Source organism: Myxocyprinus asiaticus, chromosome 50 (assembly GCF_019703515.2).
Source record: "Myxocyprinus asiaticus isolate MX2 ecotype Aquarium Trade chromosome 50, UBuf_Myxa_2, whole genome shotgun sequence".
Classification (NCBI taxonomy): domain Eukaryota; kingdom Metazoa; phylum Chordata; class Actinopteri; order Cypriniformes; family Catostomidae; genus Myxocyprinus; species Myxocyprinus asiaticus.
The window spans coordinates 19,948,362-19,966,669 of record NC_059393.1 but is presented as its reverse complement, the minus strand read 5'-3'; the positions used below and the strand labels follow the sequence as shown (position 1 = coordinate 19,966,669).

The 18,308-nt window shown below is 36.8% G+C and overlaps 1 protein-coding gene across 1 annotated transcript in view; it reads right to left on the bottom strand.

Moving 5' to 3' along the window:
- LOC127438767 (aryl hydrocarbon receptor-like) overlaps positions 1 to 18,308 on the bottom strand; it is a 56,892-nt gene that overhangs the window by 16,673 nt on the left and 21,911 nt on the right. The window contains exons 3-6 of the mRNA XM_051694609.1: positions 14,510 to 14,625; positions 10,668 to 10,757; positions 5,994 to 6,120; positions 5,384 to 5,517 (exon numbers count right to left, since the gene is read on the bottom strand). Coding sequence (XP_051550569.1) covers positions 5,384 to 5,517; positions 5,994 to 6,120; positions 10,668 to 10,757; positions 14,510 to 14,625 — 467 coding nt within the window. The remainder of the gene's footprint in view (positions 1 to 5,383; positions 5,518 to 5,993; positions 6,121 to 10,667; positions 10,758 to 14,509; positions 14,626 to 18,308) is intronic.

The window sequence follows — 18,308 nt, the reverse complement described above, 5'->3', positions numbered from 1 at the left end:
TAATAATAATAATAATGTATATATATATAATAATAATAATAATAATAATAATGTATATATATATATATATATATATATATATATATATATATATAATAATAATAATAATAATAATAATAATGTATATAATAATAATAATAATAATAATAATAATAATAATAATGTATATATATATATATATATATATATATATATATATATATATATATATATATATATACAAACATACTACTTAGCATCTCCTTTTGTGTTCCACATCAGAAAGAATGTCATATGTGTTTGGAACAACATAATGACAATAGGACATTTATAATGAATAAATGATAACAATTTAAATTTTTTCCTTTACATTAAACTAAACTGTGAATTCTACTCAAATATCTTGCATTGCAAAAAAACATTTTCTTAATCAGTATTTTTGCCATGTTTTCAAGGAAAAATATCCTTAAACCAAGATCAATTTAGATTTAAATAAAGAGCTGTATTACATTTCTGAATTGAAAAACTGTTTCGGCCATTTTGCTCATTCAAATGGCATCTACTCTCAGTAAGGTCTATTACTATTCTATTAAAAATCTATTAAAGACTTTCACCCACTGTTGCACTTGTGTATATGGTTGAGTGACAATAAAGGGATTTGACTGATTTCTTAGATTCTATGATGTATAAATTCTGGCTTAAAAAAATACCAAGAGGATTTTAAAAATTACAACAACAAAAACGTAATGGAAATAACGTTTGAGGCTGCCTAGGTTTATTGCTCATGCAAATGCATTTCTCTGAGCATATGGGGAGAACCCCATTAGCTTTCCTCCCTTTACAAGCAAAGCCTAGTCATGCTATTCTCGAGGGAGTTGGTAAATATGGAGAGGAAAGAAAATAAAGGAGTGAGAGAGAGGAAATAAGGACAGAGTCTAAAGAAATCCTGCAGTGCAGTGCAAATGGATTTCTTTGCAATCGCAATGCCTGGATTAGTAAAGAGAGGTCAGGACTCCATTGGTTCATTATTCGGCTTTCATCTCTCGATTTCATTGGAAGATCATTTCAGTAGAGTGCAGCAGTTGGGTTCCGTATGTGAAAATGGCATTAAATTCTTCCAAAGATAATTAATTTATTATTAACAACATATAAACCAATCAAAAACAAAGTTGTTAAGCAATAGTATATGCTTCTGTAGAAGCTACAAGACATAATTTTTAAGGAATATTGTTTCATTGCTGAACTACTCTACTCATAATCCAACAACGAGATCCACCAATTAGAGAAGCAGCTGTTGCCAGGGAAACAGGAATCATGGCAAAAGCGTTAATCAATGACCACCTGCTTCAATAATGCACTGCGAATGATGAAACCCATAGGGCAAAAACTGTATTTCATTTGTCCAAAATATATTTAAAATATGTGCAAATGTACTGTATGTTTTTATGTTATCTGCGTCAAAAATATCCTATTTAAAATATATTAAGCATTTGAATTTCAAAATATATTACAATATGTCCCTCAATGGCAAGAAAATAATTTTCAAATATAAAACTAAAACTTTTGAATATAAATGCAGACTAGAACAAACTATTAATTCTAACTACTCTTAAACAAAGCACATATTTGTCTGTTTAACAAAGCACATGTTTGTCTGTTTAAATTGTTGTGAAAAACACTAAATAAATCATATGTCATTTTACACCTAGAATCAATGACTCTGACAGTCGTTTTTTTATTGTGCTGCTGGCAGTCAGTTGTACCCTATTGCACACAGTGTTGGGGGTAATGTGATAAAAGTAACGTGTGTTATGTAATCAGATTACTTTTTCAAGTAACGAGTAAAGTAACGCAATATTTTTTATTTTAGACCACAATACCCAAGTTATTTTTTTAAATAAGTAACGTATTGCTTTTGTACACCTCTCCTTTCCCCGTATTGTGATAAATCAGGAGTAAATGTGTGCAAGGGCATTGTAGTTCTAGAGTGGGAGGCTTACTAGAGATGTTCAATGAAGTTGAATTATGTGTGTGCATGATGGGCATTGTAGTTCTAGAGAGAGTATGAGCCATGCTTATCAGCGATGGACAAAGCACAACAAGTGTTCTTTTAGCCCACCCTGAGATTTATGTTTTGGCATAAAATGGCAAAATTTCGCTGGTAAAGGAATGTAAATCTGAACGCTTCAGTGGAATCCAGTTGTACTTATCATTTGCAGTGGTGGATTTTTTTGTGCACTGGAGCTTAAATGAGCAGCCGTCATAAACTTTGCCATTGTCATGACATTCACAGCAAGAGTTAAGAAATGTGTTCTCATAAGGCAACATTTAGTAAAAAATGTAACATTCATGATACCTTGATTCTCACGATTGATTCATGTAGGCTGCATTTAAAAGTGTGTAAACACACATTTTCGTGGTATAATATAGCACAGGCACAAGCTGAAGAAGTCTTCCCATGGCCACGGCATTATTATACAAATACATACAACGTGGAATGACCGCTGACTGTTTGTGCATCCGAATTGCTTTGTTTTTAAGCTGCTCGTTACTACTTTCCTAGAATCAGTTTGCATCCGAACTGCTCTGTGTTAAAGCATTTAACATTCAACATTCGTATGAGTGAAACGCGACTGATTCATGTGTAAACACACGATGCATTTAAAAAAAAATCAGTTAACGCGTTTAGGCAGAGGGATAATTAGACTAGTCTTCCACTGGCCACGGCATGATATACAGGGTGAAATACTCGCTAAATTCACTGACTTACGCAGGGTTCACATATCCTCCATGAGCGGGGCGTGAGCGGCTCATATTAACAGATGACACCGTTTACACTGCAAGCATGAGTCACGAGGTGATGCATCCCAGAAGCATCCCAGACGTGGCAGTGAGCGGATAGTTTTGGCGTTGAGCATATTTTTGCCGAGCGCCTCACGCTGAGCTCAGCGGCTCTGGGTGCAGTACAACACTAAAATAATCAGGAGATTATAGGAAAGACACAAAAGCAAATCAAAATTATTCAAACCGAACCTATAGTACACTACAATTTATATGTCTACATGCAAGTAAGCTAAATAAAATAACTTAATAAAAGGAAAGAATTAATAAACTGCCGGACCTTTTTGCCATTCTTTGTATTTAGGTGTACAGTATAGACACAACATTAACCAATCATAACCATGTGTGCTGATAAAGATGAAGTGCACGTGACTGCCTGCTGTTGTCCTTGAAGCAGTAATAACCTCAGATTATGAACTTATTAAAGAAATAAACTGGTGTAGGACCCCATAGATAACTTTATTTTCTGTGCAGAGGCGCTGCTGTTTCTCACGGAAGAGACGTGACCAATATGAAAGTCCAACACAACCGCCCCGCTCACGGAGGATGTGTGAACCCAGCGTTATGCAGACAAATTGCTCCATGATACAGCTCCCCTTAACAGGGAGAATGGGATGAGAAAAGCTGACTCTGGATCAGAAGCTGCGAGCAATGTACTACATGGTTTGTGTACGCAGACAAAATGTCTTAATTTCTTAAAATATTCAACATTTTTGTTCTATAAAAACAAGTAATTTGATTTGTGAAACAGTTTTGAAGACATTTTGGTAGCATTAAAATCGATTCCATTCAAGTTGTATCAACATGCGCGTTTGCAGTTGTATGCGATCAACCAGTGGCATCCGTACGCACTGTGGATCAGCTCAAAACAAGCATGCACTGAGATGACTTAAGTGAAAAATATTCACTTAATTCCTTGAACATGTTAGGTTGGCATTCCCCGCTGAATTTTATCCTGACTTCTGAAAAACATCTCAAGTTGACTCTGGCATTGTCGATTGGCACAGCACATGATGACATATATGATGCAGATTCAAGTGTTGGACTTTGCTGCTTTAGGTAAGGCAGTGGTATTCTTTTCTTCATTATTCATGTTGGCTGCCATGTCGATGGAAAACAAATCATGCATATTCCATTTATTAAGTCTTTATTATAAATATGACGTGAAGACCTACTGATTGTAGACTTTCTAAATATCTGTTTTAGTATGTTTTTTTGACATGAGTATTGTACAGTAGCTAGCATGACCTGTAATGTCTCTACATATCTCTTGTATTTGTATTGAATGCACAGCAGAAGAGAGAGTGGCGGTGAGAAAAAAGTAATGCAAAAGTAACACAAAAGTAACGTAGCGCTTTACATAAAAAGTAACTTTTTAATTATTTTAGCTACTTTTTTAAGGAGTAATGCAATATTACTTTTAAAAGTAACATTCCCCAACACTGATAGTGCAGCGATGTTTCGTTTATTCTTGCTAAGTTTATTCCTGAACTCCTCTCTCACTTCATTATGTGCTAACCAGAAGCTGCTTAGCTTTTCTGACTAAGCAGGTTCTATAGTTATTCTCTTTCTCCGTCTCACCCTATTTCTCAAAGTGCAGATTAAAACCCTTTCCTCATGACCCTGTCACTCCTTTAAGAGGGATTAAAAGGAGTGTACGGAGGCTTCTGATCCCACAGTGGTCAACGGAGGAGCAGAGTTAGCATTGCTAAGCCAAACGCTAACACCCTTTGGAATCTGGAATTTCGTGGGCTGTCAACCTGGGGATTATTCTTCAGTTCATAGAATCACATTTTTCATGTTAAAGTCAGAATGAAAATTTACCCTATTTACTATTTTTATACATGTTCCTGGTCTTTGAATTGTGAATGATTTATCAGTGCATGTTATAACATAGAGAAAAAATGTTTCTTTGTAATCTCCTATGCTTAACCACATCTCCAGTGTATCCTCTCGTATGTGTCCTCTAGGGAAGGGTTAATCACAATCCAGGAAATGGCAAAGGTCTGAAATGCATCCGTGTCTTTCTACTTCTGGGTCAGGCCATTTTGGCTCAAAGTTGCCAGGTCATCACTTTTTGGTTGCCATGTCACATGTAATTGGCTAAAAAAAAGGGGAGGTGTGCTATTCTGATGTGTAACCTAATTTTACCTATTACCATAAACAGAAAACTTGGGCCATTAGGGAATAAAATAAATTGGGAGAATTCACATGTATTGTGTATATTCAAAAAAGACAACATGAAATCAATTCATTTGACCCTTTTTACTTTCTTAATAAATGTTGCTCATTATTCTGAAGAAGAAAAAAAGAGTTGTTTTTCTCAATCTTTCCTTAAAATATAATACATTTCTCTGCCTCTGAAATGACTTTCCGTTGATGCAATCAAAGCCGCGTGAGTAGGGAAAAGTTCAAAAATATCATAGCTTAACTTTTCACTGTCCAATCAAATCTAATTACAATGGACAAAATCAAGTCCTGCCCTACATTATTTCAGCCTGAATGTTCGATTTCATGATTTTAAAGATGAGGTCATTCAAGATAGCACTTTGTTGACACTTACCAGGAATCCTGAGGAATTGTCCAGGAGGCAACGGAATCGACAGACGAAATTTCTCTCAAGGAAAGAGGAATTTTCAGGAGGCAGCTGCTCAGGGTTGCATGCCACCAGAGCCATACTTGGGACTGGATCTCCATCTGAAGGAAGCAAAAAGGAAAGATTCAAGCTTACACTGTGTTATTAAAATGTAGGTGGGCCTCTGAAGATCTGTGCCCAGGGGCCTTGCTAGATCACTCAGCCGAAGACAGTGTGGGAAACCAGAAAGTGTCCCTGGGGTCCCAAGATACTCTATCGTTTAGCCTACTCATTGTACCCAGGAGAGATGGGGCCTACCTTTAAAATGTTGTCCCAGGCCCATTGAATTTTAGCAATGATCCTGTGTCCAATACACTATATTCACCTTTCTGTCTCTACCTCTTTGTTTGTTGTTTTCCCTAATTACAATGGACTTTTTAGTGGCCATTACATTTACTCCGCCACTCCAGGAGCTTCCACTTTCTGAAACTTTCCCTTGCTGCCTCCTCTCCTAACCATTCTGGCACCATTGAAAGTCCGATCAAGGTGTAGAAGGTTTCTGTGTGTTTAGGCACCTGATGATATGTATTTGACTGACCTTGTGGGGACTCATCTGTGTGGGCGCTGGATGGAGGAGGGTTCAGGGCCCAGTGTAAGTTACGTCTGAAGGCCTGCTGGTCCTCAGAATGAATGAGTTCAAAGACATTCTGATGCATCACATCTGTCTATGGGAAAGGTGGAGAGATGGAGAGAGAGTGAAAGAGATAAAGCTGAAAGGGTTGAGGGATTACTTTGCAGAATCAAACACAACTCTACATGAGCAGAGGTTAAAGGACTCTGGTCAGAGACCCTTTAGTGTGTATTACACAGTGGCGATTTCTCAGGGCCAGCAAAGCCTTCTCTGCTGGCATAACATGCCTAACAAATAAATATTTTTTCATCCTTTCATTCTCATTGTCCTTTTTGCCTATGTATTTTCAATCGCTTTCCACTCCTAATTAATCTACAAACAAATAGCAAAAAAACAAAAAAAAAATTATTCAATCAGAATTTATTCCATGATGCTTACAAGCTAAGTGTGAGTTTGAGCTCCACCCTGTCAGGCCTTCAGAATTTCTGCAGAATCCCTCAACAGTATAAGTGAATAGGCATCTAAAGTCAGATTGTCAGATCCATCAGCCAATCACATTGATTGATTTGTTCTTGTGGGTGTGGTCTTTAGGATATGTCTCAGTCCAGGCCTTCTAGCTGGCCTTGAGTGATGCAATCACTCTTTAAGTGATGTACATAACTTGAAAGTGAAGAGCACGAGATCTTGCTGACGAGTCGGCTGTCATCACTGCTGGTATTGCCATTGAGAAAGAGATCCTTATAGATTTAAAAAAATGAAATGTTCTGCATGATCATGCGATTGATTAATCAAACAGGAAAGGAGGGCTGATTTTCCCTTCAAGCAAATTGGTAAGTGCTTTTTGCATTGTTATAGCAACATCAGGAGTTTTCTAAGTGTAAATTAGGCTGCTTGAGCATTCAGTGTTGGATCAAGTTTTGAAAAGTAACCATGTACCCTGACGAAACAAAATTTATTGCAAGCAAACTTTTAATCGCAAATATTATTAGTGAGCTTTTTCTTGGTATTAGACCTCCTTGGTTCTGGCTTTCTTACGTGGATGTGTTTTTAAAATTTCAATTGGTATTATTAGTTGACTGCCACATAATGTATGATAGGCATACGGTGTCTTATTCATTGTGAAACTGTTTCTTAATGGCATGAATTGCACTGATGGCCTAGATTTAAAATGCACGGGCCGCGGCTGGTATTACACAAACAAAAATGAAATCACCAGTTCCAATCTGATTGGTTGCCTACAATGCAATTTCCAAGAGAGTCGTGTCTAGATGGTAAAATCTTGTTCTGCAAAACTCTCGTAAATTGTGCATTTGCTGCTACTAAGGCCAAAGTTAGAGTTCGGTAAGGCTGCTCTGAGTTGGGTTGGGTTAGGGATAAGGTTAGAGGTCAGGGTAAGGTTAGGTTAAACCTAAAGTATACTTTAGTTTTTATGCATACAGCAGCGTCTACATACAGTCGAATGCTCTAACCTTTCACTCCATTTGACTGTGTGCGCATACACAGGCAGTTGATGCATGCACGCTACTACTGCTATGTGATACTGGAGTATTTCCTTTTAGGAGTTTAGACCGAGAAAGATGTCTTTATAGTCTTTCAGACTTTAGCTGTACAAATGCAGGCACCTCCTGACCTCCTCACACACATGCTCTGTTGTTGTTTCCACCTTCATCTCCTGTTGTCCATCTTCTTGCACTACTTTGTGAAAGCAATGGCCCAACTGTGAGTGCTGCCACCTTGTGGACACTAATTAGTGCAAACAATTGTAAGAGCAAGTGCAGACTTATATGTACAAAGATCTGTGGTTAGAAAAATCAGGCTGCACACGTACAGGGCTCACGTTCCTTGTTGATGATGAAATTTACGCCTCTCACCCTATAAGCATACACTAGTGTACACATTAAAAGCGAAGTATACTATGGGCTTAAGGGGTTAGGATTAAGGGTAGGGTTAGGGTTGCTGCGGGACTCTGTATAAACACAGTGAATGAATGTGGCATGTGAATCTGATGAGACTTTCTGGGAGTCAGAGCTTAGTACACGAACATAGTTCCCAGGTTGCTACAATGAGCACTTCTAAGAAAGTAGTTGTCGCTGGACTTGCCAAAATCTTTTTGCATTGAATTAAAATATCCAGTGGTTTTGATTGAAGTATTTAGCATCAAATAAACATTGTGTGGAACAGACTTTATGCTTATATTCGTAAGTATGGCTATGCAAGTATACACAAACAAATACAAACAGGTGACATTCAAATCCAATGTGTCTATCATTATAGCATCGAGGTGCGTAACATTAACGCTACTCTTTGCGACTTACCACACAACACTACAAAAATAAGCCTTAGCATATTATTAGTTTGTAGGATTTCTCAACTAAAACAAATAGGCACATAGTGTAAACAAATTTAGCGATGTCTCAGTTGGATAACTTCATAAGTAAATTATGAGGTATTGGATTACACGTTGGGAAGCTGCATCTCAGAGGAAAGCCTGTTTGATTAAGCTCATTGAATTTCTACTGCGACAATCATTCAAACTGTTCTTTGAAAGAGAGAAAGATACTAGTGTATTAATCAGTATTAGACAGATCTGATGAGTACTGTATAATTGTGTTTATGTGCTAAGAATAAAGGTGAAATTTACGTAATTTTTATTTTGAGAATGTGAGCAAACAGATAGTAGTTAAGTCTATCCCACTCTACTTAGAAATGTAATTTAAACATCATACATTTTCTGACTGGCTATGTTTGTATCACTATGCATGCTTTCGCTTTACTATAATATGGTGTAATAATGGAGAGGCTTGAACGTACTGCATTTTCACCATGACTGACGCGTTAAAAAACACATGAAAAATACAAGCAATATTTCACAACAAATCTATTCACACTAAACGCACAGTACACAATTTGCATACCTAAACGAAAGCTATTTGCACTCTAGTCATTTACGTTCTTTGAAGTAAAACACAATCACTAAAGCGCTAAAACATGACTGATATGTTGTCACTCTCACTAAAATTGTCATATAGGAATAGATCTTGCATTTGTAAACGAATATGATATCAACACGAATATGACAAAGTTTTGCATTAAGTGCGAAGGGGTCCATAGGGATGCATCAATTCGATTTCACACTTTTTCATGTTGAAAATTTGCACTTAGTGTAAATCTTTTTAGCAATTTGTATTCTATTTCAATCACCAACCATTTGATACTTAACCTTTTCATGAGTAGGGTCTAAATTCCTCTGCAGTGCCCCTGGAGTGAGTTATTTTTGCATGTGACACTGCACAGCCGGTAGAGGGGGGCAGAGTGTAGACGAGTATTTTTTTCAATTTAATTGTCATAAAAAAATACTGTATATAATAAACATTTGTATAGTAAATAAATGTCTGCTGTACTGTTTTGGTTTTATTTAATTTTTATAGCTGTAAATATGCGCTGTTTGGCATCTCAGACAGTGTGTGTGAGACAAGCGCTAATGTAAACAGACATGGCTGCGTGCATCGGATAATCGCGCTCGATCAGTATGTTTTCACTGTGAGTATATGAGTTTTAAACTGTTATTGTGGTATTTTTGTGATAGTTTGGAAAACAAACCTAGTTTCAGAAAACAAATGTATTATATGCCTGAAAAGACTGTTTGAGTTACTGTTTGTGTGAATGAAACTGCATCTGCACCTAATCAGACGTGGCTGTGTGCATGGGAAGATCGCGTTTAGATATGACAGCTGTGCATATACAAGCTGTGAACTGTTATTGTGGTACTTTGGTGACAATATGGCTATTTGTTACATAAAATAAACATATTATGTTCTTAAAAAAAATCTTTGAGTAGCTGTTTGTTTGACGATGAATGTAAACAAATGGCAACACGCATCGGAGGTAGATCATGTTTGATGTATTGACTGTGCGTATAAGAGCTGTAAACTTTTTATTGTTGTACTTTGGTGAAGAGTTGGATGTATGTATATAAAATAAACTTATTCTATGGTTTAAAAGACTGTATGAGTAAGTGTTTGAGCACATGTAAATAACAGACGCTTGACCAGCGCAGCCTGTGTTGGTGCGAAAGCCGATTTGAATCTGGCAGCTTGTAACATAACTGGCTGTTACAGAAACACATATGTGTGATGTTACTCTGCGGGGCCCAGTTATTAACCATTGTATGAAATGGTATGCATGAAAGGGTTAATAGGCACAAGCAAGTTTTTGCTTTAAAAATTTTTAGCTAGTGAAAGTTCCTATTGATATAAAATATATTAGGAGATATACAGCAACATCTAATGCCAAAATTTGTTATGGCTTAAGATATGCCAGAGATATCAACTGTAAACCAATAGTATATTGTTGTGACCTGTTTTATCTTATTATTATTGTATTTGTATCTACTTTGTATGTTTTATTTTCCTCCAATAACCATTTTACCTTGTACAGCACTTTAGTCAACCATGGTTGTTTTTAAATGTGCTTTATAAATAAATATTGATTGATTGATTGATTGATATTGGTTTAGTATTTGAACAGTGGGTGAACTACACGTGTGTGTGTGTGTGTGTGTGTGTGTGTGATATATATATAGAGAGAGAGAGAGAGAGAGAGAGAGAGAGAGAGAGAGAGAGTGTTGAAAAGGATTATTACCTGATGGAATCCTAAGTAATCCTGGATGGTGTGAGAACAGTAAAAAATTATCCCCTCAGAGGTGACCACCAACACAAAGCCATTAAGTGCCTGTGCCCATAAACAAACAAACAAACAAACAAACAAACAAAAACAAACACAACAGAAACAACCACAAACAAAAGTCATTTGGGGGAAGAAACACAGCATAATCCCAGTCATTAACAGCCAGTTCGCTCTTTCAATCAAAAACACACACTAATTGGTATCAGTTTCACAAATAGATGCTTTTGAATTAGCAAATCTTCAAGAGAATACATAACAATTGTAAATGAACAATTATTGATTTACTTATTGAGCATTTACATTTTAAAAGACTTGAACAATAAAAAAAACCTGCAGGCATCAACACATGCAAGCTTTTACATTTACAGACTGGAACAACGGCTTTGCCAGAATTTGATAAACCCAAGCTCAGGTTTATTGAACTCAAACAGCACAAAGGTGAAAAGACTAAACAAGGAAGAAGATAAAAGTATACATAATGAAAGTACACAAAACCTGTTACATGAGCAGTTTAAGACAACAAGAATGGCAAAAACTCCATTCTTTTACAATTTAATTCTTGTAATGTAGCATATTTACGGGTGAAACTGAATATTGTATGCTAATTTTATCTTTCAGGATTTGACTGGATGAAATATGTAAAGCTATGATATTATTAATGTAGGGTAAAGTGTGTAGTTTTTTTGGGATATTCGTAATTTTTTCCCCCCTATTACAGGTTAATATGCAGAGACTGTTATATGTAAGCTATTCTTATGTCAATTCCCTCGAAAAGCGTTAACACTTATTAAAATATTGCGCTTTTTGTTTGAGCATCCCAGCTAACTCCACATAACAACATTGGTTCAACCAATGGCATGAGTTTGTGGCATTAGTTGTTGGACTATCTGTTTGGCCAACCAATGGAAGGGAGGGGGATATATCATTTGGTGATGCTAGTGCCACAGAAATGACTTCTGCATTTCATGTCAATGTTGTCTTTAAACACTATGTGTGAGCGTGCACTGCTGTGTGTAGTTCTGTTAAAAGGATTTTACAACTCATCACCATCTGGTGGGTTCCGAGTGTAGATCTGTGATTACGGTAATCTGCAGCATACACACACACAACTGTGACAACAACTGTGTGTATACTGCAGGGCTACTGTGCTAACATAAAACCAATGAAAGCTGCATTCCAGGCACCTGAATCAGCTCTTTAATATGCAGAAATGCAGATCTGGATATCTGTCAGCGGTAATAGCGCTATATTAATTGCGCCAGACAAACAGTGCCAACTTTTGTGAATAAGGTGCAATCTATAAAAAGCCTAATTTACATAGAAAGGAGTTGTGTTTGCTCTGAAGAGAATGACTATAATTTTATAATATTACAACACTATTTGGGCACCTTTAGTGTAAGGTTAACTGGATTGCATGTGGTTAGTGTATAAGACGTAGATTTTTGCACTGAAATACCACGCACAAAAGTGACACAACTGTTTAGTGAACTCACCATAATGTCTTTTTATAATTGTATCTGTGCTTGTGTTTCAGCAAGTATTTGTTGGCATAATCAGTTTCATCCCCAATCATAATTCACACAGCTGTCTGGGGATAATATATGGGAATATATTATCCACCCCCCTCCCCCTTTTAATTTGCTTGCCATAACACCCTCAGTGTATGCCAACATACACTCACATACTCTCACATTCACACACACCTGATCCAAACACACTCAGAGAACATAGTCGAGCAGCAGCACTCAATATAAATATTTCGGCTTGTTCGTCGGCAGAACAGCCCACACAGGGCTCTCACGGGGCAGGAGGGGGCGGGGGTGGGGGGTAGCAGTCAGAAAGCATTACTATCAAATATGTACCACTGCATCTTTCACACTCCAACACACACATCTATATACACAACAGAGGGGTGTGAGTGAGTTGGGGTGGGGGGAAGGGGGGGAGAGAAAAAAGAGAGAGAGTATGAAACGAGAGACTGGAGCTGAGATAGATAGATAGATAGGAAGAAAGAAAGGAAGGGAGGGAGGAAGGAAGGAAGGAAGGAAGGTATGAAGGGAGGGAGGGATATATAGGAAGGAAGGAAGGAAGGAAGGAAAGAATGGAGCGAGGGAGGAAGGAAGGGATATACAGGAAGAGAGGAAGGGAGGAAAGGGAAGGAAGGAAGGAAGGAAGGGAGGAGGGAGGAAGGTATATGTAGGAAGGAAGATATGGATATAAATGAAGGAAGGAAGCAAGGAAGAGATGGAAATATAAGTAGGAAGAAAGGAAGTAAGGGATGGATATACACTGTATGGCCAAAAGTTTGTGGACACCATATGTGCTTGATGAACATTTGATTTCAAAACCTTAGGCATCAATTTCCCCCTTTGCTGTTATAACAGCTTCCACTCTTTTGGGAAGGCTTTCCACTATACTGTATGTAGTAACATGGCTGCAGGGATTTGCTCTCATTCAGACACAAGGCTATCAGTGAGGTCAGGAACTGATGTTGGTCGATGGGGCCTGACTTACAGTTGCTGTTCCAGTTCACCCCAAAAGTGATCAGTGGGGTTCAGGTCTGGGCTTTGTGCAGGCCAGTCAATTTCTTCCTCGCCAAACACAGTAAACCATTTCTTTATGGACCTCACTTTGTTCACAGGGGCATTGTCATGCTGGAACAGAAAAGGGCTATCCCCAAACATTTGCCACAAATTTGGAAGCACACAAAGCCCAAGCCATTACATAAAGAAACATTAATATTATTCTTTTCTGTATTTAATGGAGTAACCAAATTCGTTAATTAGAAGGGGTGTCCACAAATTTTGGCCATATAGTGTATATGATGGAATGAAGGAAAGAAGAAAGGAAGGAAGGAAGGAAGGATGGGAGGGAGGAAAGGAAGGAAGGCAGAAAGGCAGGAAGGAAGGACGGAAGGAAGAAATGGAAATACAAGTAGGAAGAAAGGAAGTAAGGGATGGATATATATGAAGGAAGGAAGGAAGGAAAGATAGTAGGTAGGGAGGGATATATAGGAAGGAACAAAGGAAGGAAGGAAGGGAGGGAGGAAGGAAGGAAGATATGGATATAAATAAAGGAAGGAAGGAAGATATGGATATACTGTAAATAAAGGAAGGATGGAAGAAAGAAAGGAAGGAATGAAGGAAGGTAGGGAGGATGGAAGGAAGAAAAGGAGGGAAGGAAGGAAGGGAGGGAGGGAACTAAGCACAGAAGTAAGGAAAGATGGATATACAAGAAAGAAGGAAAGGGTGTAGTAGTGAGTGGACAGGTGGAGTCTGAGATTCTGCCACAGGATGGACAGAGCAAAACTTTCCAAAGAAAATATCACAGAATACTTATGTCTCTTATTTTATCCTTCCTTTATAATAGATGAGATTTCTGTGCATTATTCATGTCTAAGTGTCTGAAACAAGAACAAGACCACACAGAAATAGCCTCTCCTCTTCTCCACTGACTTGACAAGCACAGTTTTCTTTCCTGTGTTGATGTATTTCCTATTAAAACAGGAAGCTGGGGCGGGACATAGCAAAGGGCTTGTCCCTTTTTTAAAAAAAGCCAATAGCCTTAAGTTTATGTCACAGCATGAGCTATGATTTGCTACTTGCTGTTACTAGTCAGAGGCAGATGGTATTGGGGGAGGGACATTCGCATTGTAGAGAGCAGCTGATTGGATAAAAAATTGTTTACACCCTGTAAACAAGATGAGTCATCAATATTTTTTGTGGGTTTTCCTGGAAGATAAAGGCTGTACGTTTGAAAATGTTTTAATTTGGTCAAAATTTTCTTTTGCTTCTGACCTGTAGTAGGAGCTCTCCCTCGGACAGCCATCCATCAGCCAATCCCGCAGCTTTATTGTTGTCATGGTTACTGTTGTTCACTGATAAACCTTTGCAGTTGTGGTTTTTCAGGGCGACTGTTAAAAAAATAGAAAGAAAGAAATAGTTACAGAAATGAAACCTTTTGTACAACTATTGATTCTATTGCTGCGCATAAGTGTGGCACATAATCATGTTATTGAAAAAAATGCAATTTATCATATATTTATTTATTTTTTTCATGGGAGGGGTTCCGTTCAGTTCAAACTGTATATTCTGCTAAATGGTTAATCTTGCTTTTTCCCCAAGACATTTATCAATTAGTTCAGTCCTCTCTCACAAATAAATAAATAAATAAATAAATAAATAAACAAAAAAATAAGCTCTGTTTTGCCCTGTTTTCATCTTGGGCAGTAATGGATTTGGTCAGTGTGTCCTTCTTTCGGGGCAAGCCAAAGTCTTCTGAGCATTAGAGGATAAACTGACCTACAAATGACAGGGGAAATAGAGAGAGACAGGCCAAGAGAACAGGGACACAGAAAGCTTTCAGAGAGTGAGAAAGCAAGACACAGTAAAGGAGAGAGGAAGCACTTTTCACTTGTGTGATCATACGTGAAAAACGCATTTGGGCACAGTGAGCAAAAAGGTCAGCATGGCAAATCTCACACTCTCTCGAGTAACGACCAGGCAATGATATAAGCAAATGTAATATACTATTACCATAATGCAGCTTATATAAAAACTGTAAAATGCTCAGCTTCACTTCAAAATTTTGTTGTTATCGTCCAAAAATCAACAACATGGACAGCAAACACGAACCCAAATTTTACATTGGACATCAAGTGCAGACCCAACACATTAGCAAAATTGATTATCATACCAAAGTTAACAAAAATGTGCTTAAAATAAAACTTTGTAACAGCCAATAAATAATTCACAGCATGAACACTGTGGTCAGCACAAACTATGTTTATCAAAATTGCAAATGAATCTGTATTTTATGTGTTCCAGGTCATATTTTCTTTTACCTTGAATAGTTTTGTTTTCTAGTATTTTTATTTTTATTTTATTTTTTTTTGGCATCTACCTAATTTGAATAGCTTCTACGAAGTGACAGAGGAATATCATAGAGTTTAACTGGATGCACAGCCTTTGAAGTCAACAACAAAGTTGATGAGCTTATTTAAATCCTAACTATGCACAATTATAAGGTTAGTTGCATTTTATTATTTACATTTATTAAATAATAATATGCATCCCACCAGTCAAGCAAAACCCCTTATTTAAGTTGTGTTGTGGCTTAATTTTGTTGTGTCGTGGCTTATTTCCATTGTGCTATGGCTTTTCTGTTGTGTTATGGTTTGTTTCTGTTATGTTTTGGCTTTTCTGTTGTATTGTGGCTTAATTTCATTGTGCTGTGGTTTTTCTGTTGTTCTGTGGCTTATTTAAGTTGTGTTGTGGCATATATTTGTTGTGTTGTGGCTTATTTCCTTTGTGTTTTGGCTTTTCTGTTGTGTTGTGGCTTATTTAAATTGTGCTGTGGCTTATATTTGTTGTGTTGGGGCTTAATTTTGTTGTGTTTTGGATCATTTCCGTTGTGCTATGGCTTTTCTGTTGTGATATGGCTTGTTTCCGTTATGTTGTGGCTCTTCTGTTGTGTTGTAGCTTATTTCCGTTGTGTTGTGGCTTAATTTTGTAAACGCATTGTCACATTTTATAGAAAATACTGTAACGAGTTTGGAGCCGTTCAGACCGAACGCATTCTTCCGAAGCAGACATCTCGAAGCTTGTTTTTAACAGTTTAAGTTCTTTTTAACTTGACATTGTGTCTAAAAAAATGTGCCGGTCCTGCGTGAGACGCTAAAAAGCAGCGAAAAATGTCCATCTAGCACGTTTACATTTGAAAACAATTAAAAAACAGCACAGATGGATGCAAAGAAAAGTGTGAAAGGCCCATTTGTTACTTTTCCATAAAAAAAAAAAAATGTTTGGATGTTCCGAAACGGTGAGTTTACAAACTTTACATGCTTTTCATTGCCCCACAAAATGCATATACACAGAAATGACAAAAACTACAGTCTAATAACTCTAACTCAAATCGCAGCATCAGGACCCGCACCAGCCGACTCCATGATAGCTTCTTCCCCCAAGCAATCAGACTTTTGAACTCTTGATCTCCCACGATCAAATACATCAGCACTGCACTTTATTACCCTTACTCTTACATCTCACACCGGACTGTCATAAATTATATTATTATTATTATATTATGTTCTCTCTTAACAACTGACTATCAACCAACAGCCTGAATGTCAATACAGTACAATACTGTACATTCTATATATATATATATATATATATACTTTTTTATATATTTTTATTTTTTATTTTTATTGAATAATGTGTATCTATATAGTGCGTATTGTATACTGTACAGTGTATGTTATTATTTGTATATTGTTGTGTAATTATGTGTACATCAGATGTTTAAATTGTGTTGTGTTAATTTGATGTAATTGTAAATTGGTATATGTCTCATCACTGTCACGACTGCTATGTTGATCGGAACTGCACCCAAGAATTTCACACACCATTGCACTTGTGTATATGGCTGTGTGACAATAAAGTGATTTGATTTGATTTGATTTGATTTGAAATGTTACATTTTGGACTAAATGTCATCTTCTGTGTTGATTCTCATGCACTGCCAAAATAAAAAAACACGTACACTCGGCATGACAAAGGCAAAGTTTACACAGCATTTCATTTACACATAGTTTGACATATGGGACAAAAGACTAGGTTTAACAGAACTGTGAGGCTGTTTAAAAGGAAAACAGACTGTAGCAGAGGTGGGCAAATTGCTATATTATTATGTGATTAGTGTGTCTAACAAGTGAAGTGTTATAAAAAGTGATTGAACAGACACTTATTTGCACAAAACCTGTTCAGACTAAGTGACAAATTATGCACAATTCAGTAAGAGTGCATGCAATGTTGAATCTTTCTTCTTAACTATGCCTTTGTGTCTCAGGGAATAACGTCAAACTCATTAGCACATGGTGCATCATGGCACGATAGAAGTTAAGGATCAGGGGTCACAATGGGTCATGCCCCGTTTAGAGGTGGTGAAGAAGATCTCACACCAGCATCAAATTCAAGCATCAAATTAATTTAAATGCTGGACAGTTTGCAATGTGGTGTGGGGTTTTATAGTGGCCCAGGGGTGTACAAATAAATACATAAATAGCAAAGCAAATTAAAGCTGAAAACACAACAGAATTAAGTCACAAAACAATAGAAAAGCTGCAGCACAAAAGTTTAAGGCACAATGAACACAATGAAAATAAGCCACAATACAACAAATACAAGACACATCACAACAGCAATAAACCACACAACACAATGAAATAAGCCACAACACAACGGAAATTGCAGCAAATCTCATTTGCATGTGAAAACGAGTGTCAAATTTGTGGCAAGTTTATGAAAACTAAACTTAAACTATAAATGTGACCTAAAAGGCAAACTTCTATTGTTTTTATAAAAAGCTAATCATTATAATTACTATATTACTTTACTACATCGTAACTATATCTATAAAATAGTTACTATTATTATAATTATAATCATTACTATATTATTTTACTACACTATTTTAGTATTTTAATTCTAACCCAAAACCTATCCCTAGAGGGAAACATTTTGCATTTTTTTAAAATTTTGCTTTATTCAGAAATACATTTTCCAATTGACCACACTTCCAAATGTCCCCAAAAGG